Raw genomic sequence first — 17470 nt, forward strand, 5'->3', positions numbered from 1 at the left:
TTTAGTTTTAGAACCTAAGCCTATAATAGAGGGGGGTGATAATGGAGAGGGAAATTTGGTGACTGTTAAGGCAATGGGTTATAATTATGAAGAGTGTAGGAAAGCCCTTGAAAAAATGATTATACTTGATGAGCTACCTTTTAACTTTATAGAAAACCAAGGATTTAAATCATTTTGTAAAGTAATGCAACCTAGATTTGATGTTCCTTCTCGTTTGACAATTTAGAGAGATTGTTTGAAGATTTATTTAGTTGAGAAGGAGAAATTAAAGAAAGCTTTTAAGAATCAACATTTATGTTTAACAACTAATACTTGGACATCAATCCAAAGTATTAATTATATGTGTTTAACTGCTCATTAGATTGATAAAGGTTGGAACTTGAATAAAAGAATTCTAAACTTTTGTCAAGTTTCTAATCATAAAAGTGAAACAATTGGCCAAGCGATTGAGAGTTGTTTATTGGAATGGGGAATTAATAAGATTTTAACAGTTACTGTAGACAATGAAAGTTCAAATAATTTGACAATAAAATATCTGAAAAGAGTAACAATTGGGTGGGCAACTAATATATTGTCAAATGACTTCATGCATGTTAGATGTTGTGCATATATTTTTAATCTTATTATATGTGCGGGATTGAAAGATATTGATGATTCAGTGGTTACAATTAGGAATGCAATAAGGTTTGTTAGATCTTCTCCTTCTAGACAACTTGTTTTTAACCAATGTGCGGAGAGGTTGAAAATTGGGAGTAAAAAATCTGTTTGCTTGGATGTTGTAACTAGATGGAACTCTAAATATATGATGCTAGATGCGGCTGCTAAATTTGATGTGGTTTTTATGAGGTTAAAAGAAACCGATCCTAGGTATTTGAGTTACTTTGAGGTTGATTCAAATGGGAAACAAAAAAACTTAGGTCCTCCTACTTTAGAAGATTGGGAAAAGGCTAGATCTTTTGTCAAATTCTTAAAACTATTTTACGCGGTTGCATTGAAATTTTCTGGCTCGTTGTATGTGACATCTAATTCTTTCTTCCATGAATTGATTTCCATGCACACAAGCATATCTCAACTTTATAGAAGTGAAGATGTTTATGTAAGTAAAATGGCCAAAAATATGATGACAAAGTATAAAAAATATTGGGGGGATCAAGATACACAAAATATTTTGTTATATATGGTTGTTGTGTTAGATCCACGTTTCAAATTGAAGTATGTGAGATTTTGTTTTGGAAGATTGTATGATATTGAAAAGGCTGAAAATTTTACAATGAAGGTTAAAGATACTTTGCTAAGGTTGTTTAAGCATTATATGAATGTTGATGAGAATATTAAGGTTGTTCCTTGTGTTGGAACTAGTATAAATGAAAATGTTAATGTTGATTTAACAATGGTAAATGATAATATGTTGGATGACTTAGCTTCTCAATTCAAAAAACATTTAGAGGAAGAAGGCGGTGTCCAAAGAAAAAATAAGGTCGAGAGGTATTTGGGTGATGATTGTGAGGATCCTAATGATTTTAAATTAGATATTTTAGGTTGGTGGATGTGTAATGCTACAAAATACAAGATTCTTTCTAAGGTGGCACAATATGTGTTAGTCATCCCGGTATCTACAGTTGTTTCTGAAGCAACATTCAGTATTGGCGGTCGTATGTTATATCCATTTCGAAGCTCTTTATCTCCATCAACAATGCAAGCACTTGTTTGTTGTCAGAATTGGTTGAGTTTAGCACCAATTCCAATCAACATTAGAACCTTCATGGATTATATTGAAAATTCTGAGATGATTGAGTAAGGTAATTTCTCTTACAAATTTAAATATAGTTATTTTATAAGTATTTTTATTTAAATATATTTAATCTAACATTTTAATTTATGTTTTTGTAGAATTTGGTGAAAGTTTAAAAATCTCAACTGATTGTTTGTAAACAGTATTTGTGGTTTAATGCAATTTAGGAATATAATTGTTCTGGGTAATTAATTTACTTTACCTTGTTAATTCCCCTTAACATTTTGCATACTTAATTTAATTATTTCAATAGTTGAGCTCTAATATGTTGCTAATTTGCTAGTGTTTTTTTTATAGCATTATCCTTACTGGAATTTTTGGATGCCCATGCTGTCATTGTTGGAATTTTTGGATGCTGGAATTTAGTGTAACTATCAAAGGGATACCATGATCAACTTAGTGCCTCTCATCCAACACATACAAAGCATTAATAGGTCCTAGTTAATTAATGTCTTCAAAATTTAGTTACAATATAGTCATTACTGTTTAAGTCGTAAATGTGGGGCTTTTCTTTGGTTCCTTAAATTTTCATTAAAACTTTTGCATTGAATAAGTTAATTTTCATATCAAATTTGTTTACTTGTATTATAAAATCTCATTCAATAGCTTTGATTGTTGATAGTGTTACAGAGTTTTGTTTCTTACTAACTCAAGATGCTAGTAAGAATCCTAGAAAATAACATGTTCCACTAGTACTCTTTCTATCAACTTTACATCTGATAAAGTTTGCATTTGAATAGCTTATCAAGCTTAACTTGCTTCTTTTTGGATACCACAACCCTAAATATATAGTACCATACAAATAATGATAAATATATTTTATTTCACTAATATGTGATTTTTAAGGGCAAGCTTGAAAACATATACATAGTCATACACAAACTATAATATTAGGTTAAACGATATTATATGTTCGGATTCTATTACTAATTATACAATTAAACAAGCTATATATATTTCTAAGAAAAACTAGTCATTTATAACCATTATTTTTCCTCTGACAACTTAAATGATCAATTGGTTCAGATTGGTCAAGCTAACCAGTCGACCGGCTCATGCAGAATTCTCGTGTGTTCATCACTAATGAATAAACGGTCAACCAGTTCATGTAGAATTCTAGATTTTAACAATTTAACTTAAGTGAATTCTTAGAATTATTTATTTTAAATTTTATCATCAATCCTTTAATGCATGCAGAATGAAGTGTGTGAGTTCATTTTAACTATGCTATCGAATAAGATATACATTTAAGCACTAAAATTAACCTTTATTCTAAGTTTTCATTTTTCTTCTTTTTTTTTTACTTCCTGATTGATTTCTTCACAAAATTTATCATGCTTGTTGATGTGTGTTATTCGTATAAAATTTGATTAAAGCTTATTCTCAACCAGGCATATTATTAGTTTATTTTTCATTTTATTCTTATCATCAAATATTTAAATACATGAATGTGTGACACTAAAGATCAACAATTTGTTGTCTTGGTCTTTTTTTTTTTGTTGATTCATTTGTTTTTTGTTTGTGATTATAAGGTATGTGTTAAATTCTTTTAGCAAGGTGTCCTTCTCCCTAATAAATTACAGATGGATTGCTTCTCTTTTTTATTGGTTACCTACTTGCCTTGCTTGCTTACCTCTTGCCTTGGTGTTTCTTCCATTGATGTGGGTGTTGCATTCTTGGAATTTCCTTGTGATTCCGGGTTATCCTGGTGGTTCACGGGTATTGTTTTTAATTTTGCTCTCCCAATATGGTATGCTCCTTGTTGTTGCATACGTATCTTAGTTTATGAAGATGTATGTGTTGGCTAATATAATCAGCATAAATGTCTTGTTTTTTGTTCTCTTGCATGTGTTGTTTTCTTATAGATGTTGTCAAGTGTGAACTGTAAAATCAGTCACATAGAATAGTTGGATGTCTTCTCTCTCTCTCTCTCTTTTTTTAGGTGATTTTCGATGGTATAAAAACATAAGAAATGTGTGAAATATGATGTTCATTCAAATATATAATTTGGGTTTTCTTACAAGACTTGAAAATTCTTATTCTCAAATTAGGTAAATGGATGTCTGAGATTTAGGAACACTCTAATGAAATAAAATCTTCCTTAACAACTGTATTAGTATACTAAATTAGGTAAATGGAATGCATAACATGCCAAGAAGAGATTTTTTGTGCTAGAGGTTTGAGGTGAACTGTTGGGTTATCCATCCTCCACCTTTATTTCTATCCTTCTTGCCTTTTCTATGCAAAGGAACATCCTCCTCCAATCTTTGCTTCCCCATATCTTCCCATAGTTTCTTCATATTGAAGATTGCAAAAATAGCAGCGTTGGTAGCAGCCAACATGTGCAAAATCACTTTTTAAAACCCAAGCTAGCCTGGCAAATTAACCCAGGCCTCACCTTAGATCAACTTCTTGGTTGGGTTTTAAACCTATAATTGTAGCAGTGAAAAACAGAAATGGGAAGTGCTGGTTCCGTTTTTTAAAACCAGGGGCATAACATAACTCATTCTAAACCATCATCAGAGAACAGAAGAAAGTTTAAAAAAATAATAAAAATAAAAAATCTAATGATCACTTATCAGCAAGAAATAAATATTTCCAATATCTTATTCTTCAATTTTCACAAGGGTCGCTCGCTACAACTGTTTTTTTTTTTCTTTTTCTTTTTTCTCTTTTTTTTTTTAAAATTTTCCTTTATGTACAGGTAACAGCAATGGGGGAAGAGGACGAAGCAATAGAGAAAAACAGCACAAGCACCTCTCTAAACTTGCAGACAAAACCAGAAAGGGTGCTGTACCCGGGAGCTCAAAAAAGGAAAAAAAAAAAAAACAAAATCTCGGTAGTCAGCAGCCCTAAGAGGTGCGAACGATTCCCCCAATATACTATACAAAAACCATATTTTCCCTGCATCCAAACCAAACACGTGCTGCTAACTTCAACTCCCTTTCTCGTCTTCTTGAGTGATTATCAAAATTGAGAGGACGTTACCCGGAAATGGTCATTACAGCAAGCTAATGACTGTCCTTCTTCATGGACTTCTCTTTGGCACGGAAGTCCTCCAAGCTTTGATATTCATCTCTCAGTAACCTCTCCAATTCTGGATGTTTCTTTGGTTCTTTGTCACCTAGACGGCAATAATGGTGGAAGGCCCTGGTTGCAGAAAAGCAAGTCTATTCAAGCAAATACTTGCAGCAGAAAAATATCAGTGGAAGCACAAGCATCTAACTCGTGTAAGAGAATGCAATGCACCTGCAGTTACTCTGTAATAGAATTTTTCCTTCCACAAGATTAGGAAGGGATAAGAATAGTATATGGCTATACATTCTGCTACTCGGTAGAAATAAATAGATAGAACACGACAAGTAAAAAAACAATTTTTGTTGCCTTGTATTCTTTTATCCTATAGATGTTTCAATTTCTTATGAAGTAGCCCAATCCATGTCCATCTCCAAATCCTCAACTCGGGTGTAAATTGTGGTTGTTATTGTTCTATTGGGTCAAACATCAAGCTATGTTACAGCTATGCCCTTAACTTTACCATCGCAACAAGCTTGTATTTTAGGCAATTTTCCCATTAATGGGTGATCATGCAAGTAAAATGATTGTCATTTAAACCTGTTGATACAGCATTAAATCAAAGTAATTTTCAGATGAGATTTGCTTAAATGTATCATGACAGATTTTGTTTCTGTAGCTTTGCTTTCCTATTTTAGCATATTCTACCAATGGTATAGGCTCAATATCAAACAGTGTATTTGTGAGATTCCACGAAAAATAACATGATATGCATGTTTTGTGAAGTAAATGCATGCCTTGTGAAGTAGGCAACCTAAAACACATGTTACTCAGTAAAAAAACAAATAAAATAGTATTACCAGTATTTTTCAAGGCCATAAATGTTGCCTTTACGACAGAAGTCAAGGGTGAGTTCTTCAAAGTCCTTGTACAAGTCATCTCTGAACTCCTTCTCCAAACCATAACTGAAAATGGGAAGCACAATTGAGAAAAGCTAGCGATTGAATAACAGCATCCATGCCAGAACATGCATAATTAGTACCTATTGCTTTCCCTAAAGTAGGGAAAAAATAACTTCAAAGAATGATAATTGATGTAAAGAGTAATACATCTCAGATGAAAGCTCCCATGTACAAAAAAATCAAAGTAAAATTTACCAACAATACCTATAGAACCTGAAAAGGCACTCCATCCCATAATAGTAATTAGCTGATGCATCTTCCAGCGCAAATTTTTGGAACTCGTTATACATAGAAGGGACAAAAATGTTTCTAAGGAAGTACGACCAAAACCTATACAGTGTATTCATTTCCTGCATGGAAAATGATTGAAAGAAAAATCACAACGGTCTCAAATAATCAAATTACATACTGTTAAGATGATGTGCCAACATTCAAAAAATGGAAACACGACAAGTAGTCCAATCAGGAAAATTGGACTTCACGGCATGACAAGATGCCCATACTAGTGATTAAAAAAACCCATTAGCTTGCGCAAAGAGCCATAACCTTTAATATAAGAATTAACATTAACCAAATATATTGACACCATGCAATCTAGTGCTTAGAGAAGACCATATGTTCCTCGTGGAAGTATGAGCACTTACATAATAGACAACAAAAATCAGCTAGTGGAATAAGAATGGATGGGATTTAGAAAATGAAAGATGGGAAAAATCCCATCACATCACATAGTTCTCAAACTAATCTAAAAAAACTTTTCTCCTTCAGTTAATAAACAAGTATCAGAGAATTTAAGAAACACACCTCACTGCAGCCTATTCCCATCTTCTTTCTATCATTTAAGCACCGCTTACGATACTTCAGGTACCTAAAATGGAAGAGAAACAGGTCAGCAACCTGTCCCTATGAATCCACAAATCCCCCCTTCCAAAAATCACAGACACCTACTTCTGCTGTTTAAAGCCATTTTCTTCTAAGAGTTGATGGCTCGGATGCTGAAATGGTGGGAATGACTTTGGCATGGAACCTACTGGTGGACTGCTGCCCTGGAGTATGCTGTGGGGTGAAACACTCAGCTTTGAAGATCTGAGTCTGTGAAATTAGGATTCCAATGCAAAATAACTAGTCAGATGATTCAGATGTTTGCTTAGAAAATTTAAAGTAACATCCCATCTCATAAAACTAGTAATCGATGCTGTATTATTCTCAGAACCTAAATAAAAAAAAAAAAAAAACAGGAAAAAAGTAATAAGAGTCTCGGGCATGGACCCTAGTCACTGTGAACTGACCCGTGATTTTCAGGAGGTGTAGAACTAAAGAAAAATCCAACTGAATTGCTTGGTGGACTTTCTGATATGATTCCAAAATTATTGCGACCAGTGCCATGATTCCTAGAGTTGCTGGAGAAGAACCGTTGCTTATGGTATGACTGCTGCTTGGGAACTTTATTTTGTTTCCTTGTGTTGTTTGAGCTTCCAGACTCTTCATGGCCACAGCTTGCAGCAGAATTTTCACCAGCCTTTGACTTTGATATTAGTGAAGCACTGTTTGTCAGTCTTAAATATCCATCTCTGTTCTCATAGCTAGAAGCATTCTTTCTGCGATTAGATCGCCTAGTTTTGAGCTCCTGCCGTTAAAGGGTCACATTTTTTATGATGTTTTAGACAAGCATTGGGGATCTCTAAAGAAAATGAAAGTGAAGTAGTGCAACTTAACTAATTATGAAAATGAGTATAACAAAAGCATCAACCTGCTCATAGAAGTATAGCCCATCATTTATTGCAGAAGCAAGCTCTGATGAAATAGATTTTGATTCTTTATCACCAGATTTGGTAGATCCCTCTCCCACTCTACTATTCTGCGCAGCAAAGGCCCAAAAATCATAAAAATGCTACCAAATTAATGGTCTGACTCATGCTTGTATATGCCTCCATGATATATGCATGCACTAACACGAGCACATGCATGTAAAGGGCCAAACTATAGAAAAAACCATCATGCAACTATCTGACAACTGAGAACAGAGAAAATTAAAAACTATCAATAAAATAACCATCATTTCAGTTCAGTAATTCAATAATGCTCATCTCTATGGTAAATGTTAAAAGCTACATGTGGTGAGAAAGGTATCAGTAGCTCACAAGGAGTTGAGAAGCAGCTTACAAACAACAACTTGTAAGAATCAAAACAGTAACATTATGCTCCATAATTAGCAAAACAAAAGGGCATATATGCATGGGATATAAAATGCTGAGACAACAATGAGCTTCCTTCAAAAGAGAAAACACTATTCAAAATGAAATCTCTAAAATGCAACATATAGCAACAAAAAGCCCAAATCCTCATATTACCGCAATCACATATCTACACAAATATGTCCACATGTTGCTATGGTCTATGCAGATACGAACATTGTAATAAGAAAATGGCAAGGAGATTGCCAAAGATGAAGAATTATACTTTTATAAGAATCAAAGCTAGAATTTCAAAAGAACAATAACAATAATAATAGAAACTTGCCAGAAAACAGCTATACCTGGGTGACAATCACAAGTCTTTGAACATCCTGGTCATTGACCACCATCTCATCCTCTTCATCATCAATCCTGGACAGCAGAAAAGTACAGTTTCAAATCATGTGATGTTATACTGAATAAGGAATAACAACTGTATCAGAATTTTATTATAATGAGGGATTTTATTTCCTACCTAGGATTTCTTGTTGCCCACATAAAGTGCCTTGTTCAATGTATCAACAGATGTTTAATGATAAAAAAAACCCTTTACTTCGCTATTCTATCTCTCCTTGATAAAAGTATCCTTTTATCCAGCAATTGAAACTACCAAATGTTGTTTTCGCTTACATCCATAAATAAGGTCTGTGCAAACTATGAGAACGAGAGTTTGATTAACAGAACATAATTATTCTGGTATGATAAATGAGGTTTCTTCAAACATGAAGACAGAATCTACATATATGTTTCAAAATAATGCAAGGTCACATGACAGCCTGGAGAATCTCTTTATTGATATTTGGGCATCTGACAATAGGTCACGTGACAGTCTAAGAACTTATACTGACAGCTCAATTGATACTCGTCTTTAGTTTTTATACCTCTTACATGGTATGAGAGATCTAAGGATCAAGCAGTGAGGTAGGCATTCTCCCACAGGGGTGGGGAAAGTAAGACCATGAGGGCCACAGAGGTGGGACCCAGAGGAGACAATGTGGGTGGTCCTGGGTGCAGCACCACCCAAGATGAAAGGTGGCCCCATGACACTTAGAGCAACATGTATTTTTTTTTAAAGGAGAGCTTTAAGTAAGATATCTTAGCCTTACTGCTTTGTTGTGAGAATGAGATGTGATACTATAATTGGATGTGAGATGCATCCTTCTCTTAGGTGCAATACATAAGACTCCTGGCAAAGTTGTCCTGAACTCCTGGGAGTAGAATTTTGTGCTAGGTTTATTTATCTAGTTTCTTATAGGTGGTTGTAATTCCAGTGCCTCCTTTCCCGCTTCTAACCAGTTACTTACCACTGCAATCCCAGGCAGACAAGTTCCCCACAGTTCCTACTTTCTGTTGTTAATATCGTAAACAAGCATCTGCTTTCTGTCAATTGCCGCTGGTAATTACGGTTAGTTCTCTTGTCTTTCCATATTCTAACTCATCTAGCCAATCAAGACCCAAAAACCAGCTATACAAGTCCCCTAATTCCTAAACTATCAGTTGCTGGACTTGATCAACACATTCACCAAATTTCTCATCACGTCTTTAGCAATCTCAGTTCTTCCCTCTTATTTCTTCTTCTCTGTTTACGACTCTGTAAAAAAATTGTTTTGAACATCGTGAAAAAAAAAAAGCAAATTTAAGAGTATCATAGCAAGCCCCTGACCCTTATCCTACTTCTACAAAACTGGCAACTGGTTTTGAAAACTTATATTAACTTCACAAATGGCTGTCCTCATCCTCAATTATTAGTAACTAGATTTCAAAACCATTTCAGACAAATTAGCTAAATAACTAGACAGCAGGTGGAGAAACCATTTTGAACCCCATCAATCATGTCTGCATGAAGAAACTTTCTAGTAGTAAACTAATGGATCCCAACTGAATACCACATAAGCAGCACCAGAAATTACAAGGATAAAGCTGTGTTTGCTTTTAGAAATCAATTTTTCAATTCATGACTCTGTTTTTCATCTTTCTTTAATCATCTCTCAAGAAAACGTGTTTACCAACAAATAATTTTCTAGAATATAGAACAAGGGCCGCATTTGGATTGTTTCTAGAATAAAAAATGATAGAGAGATTGAATAATTGGTGAGCCAAACATGGCCCTTGTTTTCTGAAGTGGAAAATTAGGGAAACAGCACATAGCAGTTTCCAGTTTACTGAGAAAATTGGAAAAATAGAACACAGTTTCCAAGAAAACAGTAACATCGTATCCACGGATTTCTATTTTCTAGGGAAAAAAAGAGAAATCTGAAAACTTTTGCACAAGTAAACATGACCTAAATTTTTTTCTGGAAAATCCACAAGGTTGTCTGAAATCAAATATATGCATGTGAAAGTAGCCTGACGACTTTTAAATGTCATAAAGAATATCTTGAATAGAGATCAGTACCTAGTCAACAAATAAAATCAAACTTAGCGAGAGACAAGTGAAATAAAACCAAATATTGAGAGAACCAAACAAATATAAGACCATGCAGTACCTTCTAACTGGTGAACATTCATCATTCTTGAGTGTTTTCTGCTCAAGCTCCAGCTCTTCATCAAGCATAAATGTGTTGGCAAAATCACTTGAAAGATCAGCAAGATTCTGTGCATCTTCCATCCCTTCAGTCCCATGATAATTGAATGTCGGAGGCCCAGTTCCTTGTGCACATTCCAAATGGGGAGTGCTATGACAAGCACCAAGCTCTGAATTCCCATCACATCCTGGTTTTCCAGCTTTAAACAGGATAGACTTCCCATCAACTTCCATTTTATCAGCATCTCCATTTGACAATTTGTTTACTGCCTTGACTGTAGCGTGCGAAGCAAATCCAGCACTTTCTTTGGAGACACTGATTGTGTCATCTTCCTCAGCATTCTCTCCAGCTTGGCCCTCAGAAGTCTGAGCTTTCGGTGACACTGCCTGCAGAGAAGAAGCTGGAATCCACTTTGACCAATCATCTCGTTTCCGAACCTTGTCACCCTATTGATACAATACCAACAACAAAATGGGAAGACCATTAGAACAAAGAAATAAAGAGTGAAAGAAGAACCATAAGTTGTCAATCTATCCAACAATTCCAGTTACAATGTCGTATTATAGATGGCCAAACATTAAGCACTTGAAACTTGTTCATTTACTAACAGACTCAAGCACCTTAGGCTCCCGAGTTCCAGGTTATCAATGTGGGCTCCACTCAATGCTAAACTATATTTAAAGAAATACCCCACAACATGTTCCCATTCACATAAACAGCTTGCAGAACATTTGCCAATATTCCATCACAAAATTGGCTGAAACTGACACAACTAGGAAAAAATTTCAGCTACATTTCAAACTGGCTAAAACCAGATCTCAGGAAAACAGTGATGAACTTTTAGAAGGCCATGGAGGTCAGATTGATTAATCATAAAATCATAACATTGGACCATCCAAAGAGATCCATTGTTTCAACAATTTAAACAACTTTTTTGTCTGATATGTCAATAAAAAATTAATAGGGAAGAAGATATCCATTTATAAGAAATTCAGAACACATTATTGACTGATAGACTAGAATCCCATCACAAAAGTTCAGATCCATCCCAGCCACGATGCACCCACATTAAGAAGCAAAAAGTCAGTTGGTGAGGAGAAATCAGACCTGCACTTCTATAGAGCCAGAACACTGCAGCGCATCAAGGATCAATGATATGTCCACAGTCATTTTCTTAACCTGAGATACAAAATATCACATGCATTACTCAAGAAATTCTTCAACTCAAGATATAAAGGAAGTGGATATATATTGAGTAATATAGCATAACAACTTTACATGCAATATTGAATGAAATAACAGACACCTAAAAAAGCTTTAAATAGAATATGATTGTCATTACACACAGCGCTACATGTATGAATACCAAATAGCATTAAAAAACATACCCTTTTAAATTCAGCAATCGTGGATACTGGAACCCATCCTTGATCATCCATTAAGGATATTAGATAATGGTCATTCTGCAGATTTTCATCGCTGTCATAAAGATGTAAAACAGTCACCACATAATTGAGCAATTGACCAACCTTTTGAAGTCAGTTCACAATAAAAAGTTTCAAAGCCATATTTTGGGGTTTTCATTAAAAGGCTTGGTTACTATTGCTCTGCTTATAAGTGTGCGGATGGACAGACAACACTGCCATCCAACACTAATGGTAACAATTATTTAGCCATAAAAAGGCCACAATAGTTGAAGTAATTTGTGGTAAGTTGGACTTATGAATACCATATGAACAATCAAATCTTTGATGGTCCAATTTAGGCTTAGCAAGTAGATCCCTTTTCCTTTATAAATGTGTATAAAACGGTCAAATTTAATGATGCTGAAGAATCATGATAACAGCAACTCTACGATAGTTGAAGTAATTTGTGGTAAGTTGGACTTATGAATACCATACGAACAATCATATCTTTGATGGTCCAATTTAGGCTTAGCAAGTAGATCCCTTTTCCTTTATAAATGTGTATACAACAGTCAAATTTAATGATGCTGAAGAATCATGATAACAGCATCTTAAGGATGATGGTGATTTTCAGCCTCGGGGTCAATTGTGGCAATTTTCAACCCATTATGTGTGGGAAGAGATAATACAGAAGGGAATAACTTTTTAACATTCCTTACCTGAAATAATACTCTATTTGTCCTGCAATGCTAGCCCTCAAAGCTAGTGTCTCTTGGGGAAGCACAGGCGCCCCTGAATTAATTGGATATGGAACAAAACATGAAGGTTGAGGTCCCCTGAGAGAGCCTGGAGGTGCAACAGATACGTAGCACATAGGTGGTGGTCCTATACGACATGTAGAGGTCATATTAACAGCACTTAATTTCACAGAAAAGGAGTTTAAAAACCATAGGAAAAAAAAGGAGCTGTACAAGAAACAGGTCACATCATCTATGAGGATCAGAAAAGCATGTATTACATAAATGTAGGTGAATGTCATGGTGCGAAAAAAGAAAAAAGAGCAACTAGCACTGATATCTTGAGTAAAAGCACTTGGCATCAAAATAAAATAATTACCAGGGAATGCTGGACCGACCATGTACCCTGGAGGTGCGGCAAAAAAAGGTGGCCTTACAAATGGCCTTGGTCCCATAACCTGTTGCAGTGGGATGTTATCTCTGGACCCAAATGCCCGTTGATGATGCCATGTTGGCTTCAAATGGCCACCAGAGTCTTGCATGTTAGGTCTTCGATTTGGAAAGTTAACAGCATAAGCATTGGGATCCCCTCTAGGTGGAGGCTGGACATTTATAGATGGAGCAAAAGGTTGCATAGGGGGTCCTGTCTCTGATCCAGACTTTATCAAACGAGTTTCAGCCGTGGGAAAAGGTGGAGGGCCAGGTTGATATGGATAACCAGAAACAGCAATGTGTGGGGGAGGTGCCATAGCTGGGAAAACTGGTGACATGACTGGTTGTTGGTAAGGGAATGGCACGGAGAAAGGAGGTGCCCCATTAGGATTGCGCTTAGATCCTGATTTTTGATGTCTTGATGATGAATGTTTATTTGATGTATTTGTATATCCAGATCCATGTGACTTATGCTGCCCAGCTGATCCCTGGGCAAACCATAAATAGGGGAAATGATGTTCCACACTCCAATTAAGTTCACTAAACAATTTTCCCATCAGAAAGAGAACAGCTGGTATAAGAGTGGAAAAAAGTAAACTTGGCAAACAAGCTGCAGGAAGGGAAAGAATTCATCTTTGAAACTCTACTTTGGTAATAACCATAAAACTTGTAGCATTCCTATGTTTGATCCCAAATAATAGCCAGCTTTCTAAGTGTGCTTTTGCAAGCAAAACAAGTTTTCACAGGACCATCAGAAACCCTGTAATGGGCCTTTCAGCATCATAAAGATATCTGCGTATATATTAGGTTTATGGAACTCTAGCTCTATTAATTACATCATAACCAGACATAATGCATCTTACAACCAAAAAACAAAAGAATCGTGATAACTTTCCAATAAGTTATGCCACAACATCAAACATAAAACAGAATTTCACATGATTTAGATCGTGTTTATACCTGCAAAACTTTTCAGATTTTCAGAAAGTTTCCAAGAAACAGAAATGGTCTACTGAATTGTTTTCTCAGGAAGTCTGGTTTTTTAATCCAATGCAAAACAAAAAATTTTGTAGTTCTCCATTTTTCTTTCAGGTGTGAAGGAAAAGCTTGTGTCCAGCATTTGTGTCTCTCAAGCAATAGGTTAGTCAATTTCTTTAAATTCCAGCAAATCGTTTCCTATTTCAGCAAGTACACATGTTGATCTTTAACAAAGAAATGAATTGGAAAACAGTGGTAAAAAATGCAGAATGAAACATCAGAGCCCTCTTTTTCACCAAATCATATTACTATACACCAAAAAGAAGCCTCCACAATGATTGCATGGAGGATACTATTTTGTGAAGTAATCATCAATAGCCCATGCTCAATACTCTGGTATTGTTTAAATATAGAGATAGCATGCATTTATATAAAATGTTTTCCTGCAACATTTCTATTGCTAATGTTAGATTTACTTCCTTTTGAAGCATGCTACTATAGATTTATTTCTGGACAGAAGTGGCGCCAAATAAAAATACTAAAAATCAAGGACCCGCCATGGCTTTCCACTAATTGATCAAATCTCACTCCTATACAAAAATATCCCATTAGAATCCCTGACACCAAAACAAAAAACATTTCTTTCTCTTTGTTCAAACTACTAGTAGTAGTCAAGTTCACACTTCTCTCTTTCCTACAAATTTCATTATCATTGACTACTATCATATCATCAAATTCTCTTATCCTAAGGCTTTTTTTACTCAAAGCTTAACTTCCCTTAATAATTTAAAGCCAAATCTTCACTATTAATCTGTAATATTAACACAAATATCTTGCATGAATTTAAAAGCTTCGTTATTTTTATTTTTATTTTTATTTCCAATCCACAATAAGCTGAAAAGCATTCGGCACATACCTATAACTTCATTTTTACTAGCAAGAAAAAAACGAAACATTTTTAATAAACTTCCTTTTGACACTTTATTTCTTTCCCTAAAAAATTAAATTCAAATTAAATTCCTTCATTTATTTAACAGGAAAAAAAAACTAATAATACCCGAGGTGAAGCTGCCGGTGGCGCAGCCTTGTCACCACCACCAGCAACCATCAATGGCGGCTGCGGCGGCGTCTTAGAAGCAGAATCAGTCAGCTTCGACCGATGTTGTTGCTGTTGTTGTTGAGCATCAGAAAGAGCAGGCCAAAACTCGGCGGCGCCCATCACCGGAGCATCAGCGACCACCGGAGACTTCCACGGCGACTTGGGTCCGACCGTACTACTACTCTTTTGATCATCTCCACTCTCATTTTCCGCCATCACCATAACACTATTACTCTCTATCTCGCACGCGATCACACTGATTAAAATCCCTAATTAGAGAGAAGAAGGAATAAATGTACAGTGGCAAAGTTGTGATTATGGAAAAAGTGAGGGGTGAAAAGGAAAGCAAGTGAGTGAGGAAAAAGAAAATAGGAGAAGAAGGCAGCAGCAACTGCTGCGAGCGTCTTGTTGAGGTTTTTTTATACAGTGGAGCGGGGAAAGTAAAAGTTGTGTCTTTTCTCACTGCTTCCAGGGATTTTTTTTGACAGAACATGGACTATTGCGGCGGAGTGGAAGTAGAGAACAAAGTGGTAGATAGCAAGAATAGGGTCCTTCTTGTCTTTTGGCTAAAACTGAACTCCTTGTCAACGGGCAAAGTGACAAAAGATAGACGCTCTAAAACCCTAGGTTTGGAGTTTAGAAATTTGAGGTGGCTGGGATAGGCCGGGCTTGACTAGCATGGGCTGGGCTCGATTAGAATGAGCTGGGCTTGACAAGTATGATATGGGCTTTTTAATATACTAGGGTTAGTCTTTTACTAGGGCTTATTAGGTATTGGACTTTACATTTTTATTTTGATTTATTTTTTATAAAATTCTTCAGTCTTATGACTTGAATTGTAAGTTTTGAGAGTTAGCTATGTTGACTGATATCATTTTTTGTTATTTTTTAATTAATGTTTTTATCAACTTTATTTTTTTAATATTGAATTAAATGGGAATTGAGCTTCATAATTATTTTTTGATATGTTTTATATGGGGTTATTATGGTCTTATAGTCTTATGACCCGAGTTATAAGTTAGGTCGATTAACTCAAGTTTTTTTGTTCTTTTTTTTAGTTTAGTTTTTTTTTTTTTTTAATATTGGGATTGATTAAGAATTAAACTTTATAATTTATTTCAGTTTGCATCATATGAGGTTATTATTTTCTCATGACTTAGTTTACGGATTTGTTTGGTTGACTCGAGTGGTTTTTTGTGTTATTTTTTAATTGATTATTTTAAGTTTATCCTTCAACATTAAGTTGATTGGAAATTAAGCTTCATAATTTATTTTGATTTGCTTTATATGGAGTTATCTAATTAAATAAATCAATATTTAATCAAAAGATAACTAAGATTAAGATATTTAACATCTTAAAAAAAAAATTGTGAAAGAAAAGCGAGGAAAAAAGCATGAAGATCAGTTCCAAAAAAAATAAATGTTAAAGAATGAAATTGAAAAGAAATTAATTTAAAAAAAGACCTAAAAATGATCAAAATCAACTTATACAAACCACAGAAACTCTTGACCATGATTATGAGGTCGAGACGGAAAACATATAAGGTAAAAAAAACAAAGAAAAATGCTCAATAAAAAATTGTTGGGTTATGATTTTGAAAAATACATTAAAAAATATAAAGTCAATCTAGGTTAACCCACTAACTTTGTGAATATGGGTATAGGAGTGGGATAACCCCACAAAAAGAAAAGTAAAAACCAAAGGACGAAGACCAATTAAAAAAATCAATTGTTTGATGATAAAATTAAAAATAAATTATTTTTATATAAGGACCTAAAAACACCAAAGTCAACCCATCTCAACTTGTAAAACCTGTTCATAAGGCTAAGGCTAAACCCATAGAAGGCTTATTTGTTTTTTTAAGAAAACAAAACACTAATGTTGAACTTTGAAATTAGAAAAGAGAATAAGAAAAAATAAAAATATATTAACCCAATTAAACTTTCTAAACCGATGAACTACGCAAAAACGGTAAAGTTCAATGCCTAACAAATCAAATGTTGAATTATAAAATCTAGAAAAAAAAAATTACACAAAAGGATATATATATATATATATATATATATATATATATATATAGAGAGAGAGAGAGAGAGAGAGAGAGAGAGAGAATGTGGGTTACTGGTGAAAAATAATAAAAATAAAAATAAAAGAGAGGGCAACCAAATTTTTTCATTTGAAGGTTAAATTGAAAAGGAAAAAACTCAAAAGAATGATGACCAGATTGAAAACAAAATAATAAACTTGTATTAAAGAATAAAATTAAAAATCAATAAAACTTTTTATAAA

General features: G+C 34.5%; 1 protein-coding gene across 1 annotated transcript; it reads right to left on the minus strand.

Annotated features, from left to right (window-relative positions):
- Nucleotides 1-4342: 4342 nt before the first annotated feature.
- LOC118053829 (la-related protein 1A) lies at nt 4343-15712 on the minus strand. The gene is made up of 14 exons (XM_035065212.2): nt 15139-15712; nt 13051-13591; nt 12654-12819; nt 11917-12007; nt 11636-11707; nt 10490-10974; nt 8306-8375; nt 7520-7627; nt 7059-7396; nt 6718-6861; nt 6574-6637; nt 5974-6119; nt 5668-5772; nt 4343-4942 (listed from the first exon to the last, which is right to left on the minus strand). Exons 1-14 carry the CDS (start codon nt 15400-15402, stop codon nt 4804-4806), a joined length of 2733 nt encoding a protein of 910 aa, XP_034921103.1. The 5' UTR covers nt 15403-15712; the 3' UTR covers nt 4343-4803.
- Between the last annotated feature and the right edge of the window lie 1758 nt (nt 15713-17470).

Source organism: Populus alba, chromosome 9 (genome assembly GCF_005239225.2).
Source record: "Populus alba chromosome 9, ASM523922v2, whole genome shotgun sequence".
NCBI classification, from domain to species: domain Eukaryota; kingdom Viridiplantae; phylum Streptophyta; class Magnoliopsida; order Malpighiales; family Salicaceae; genus Populus; species Populus alba.

Coding starts and splice junctions, on each gene's coding strand:
- LOC118053829 (XM_035065212.2), bottom strand. CDS start 15,402: ATGGTGATGGCGGAAAATGAGAGTGGAGATGATCAAAAGAGTAGTAGT. Junction 6,862..7,058: donor ACACCTCCTGAAAATCACGG/GTCAGTTCACAG, acceptor CTAATTTCACAG/ACTCAGATCTTCAAAGCTGA. Junction 4,943..5,667: donor TATGGCCTTGAAAAATACTG/GTAATACTATTT, acceptor TTCTGCAACCAG/GGCCTTCCACCATTATTGCC.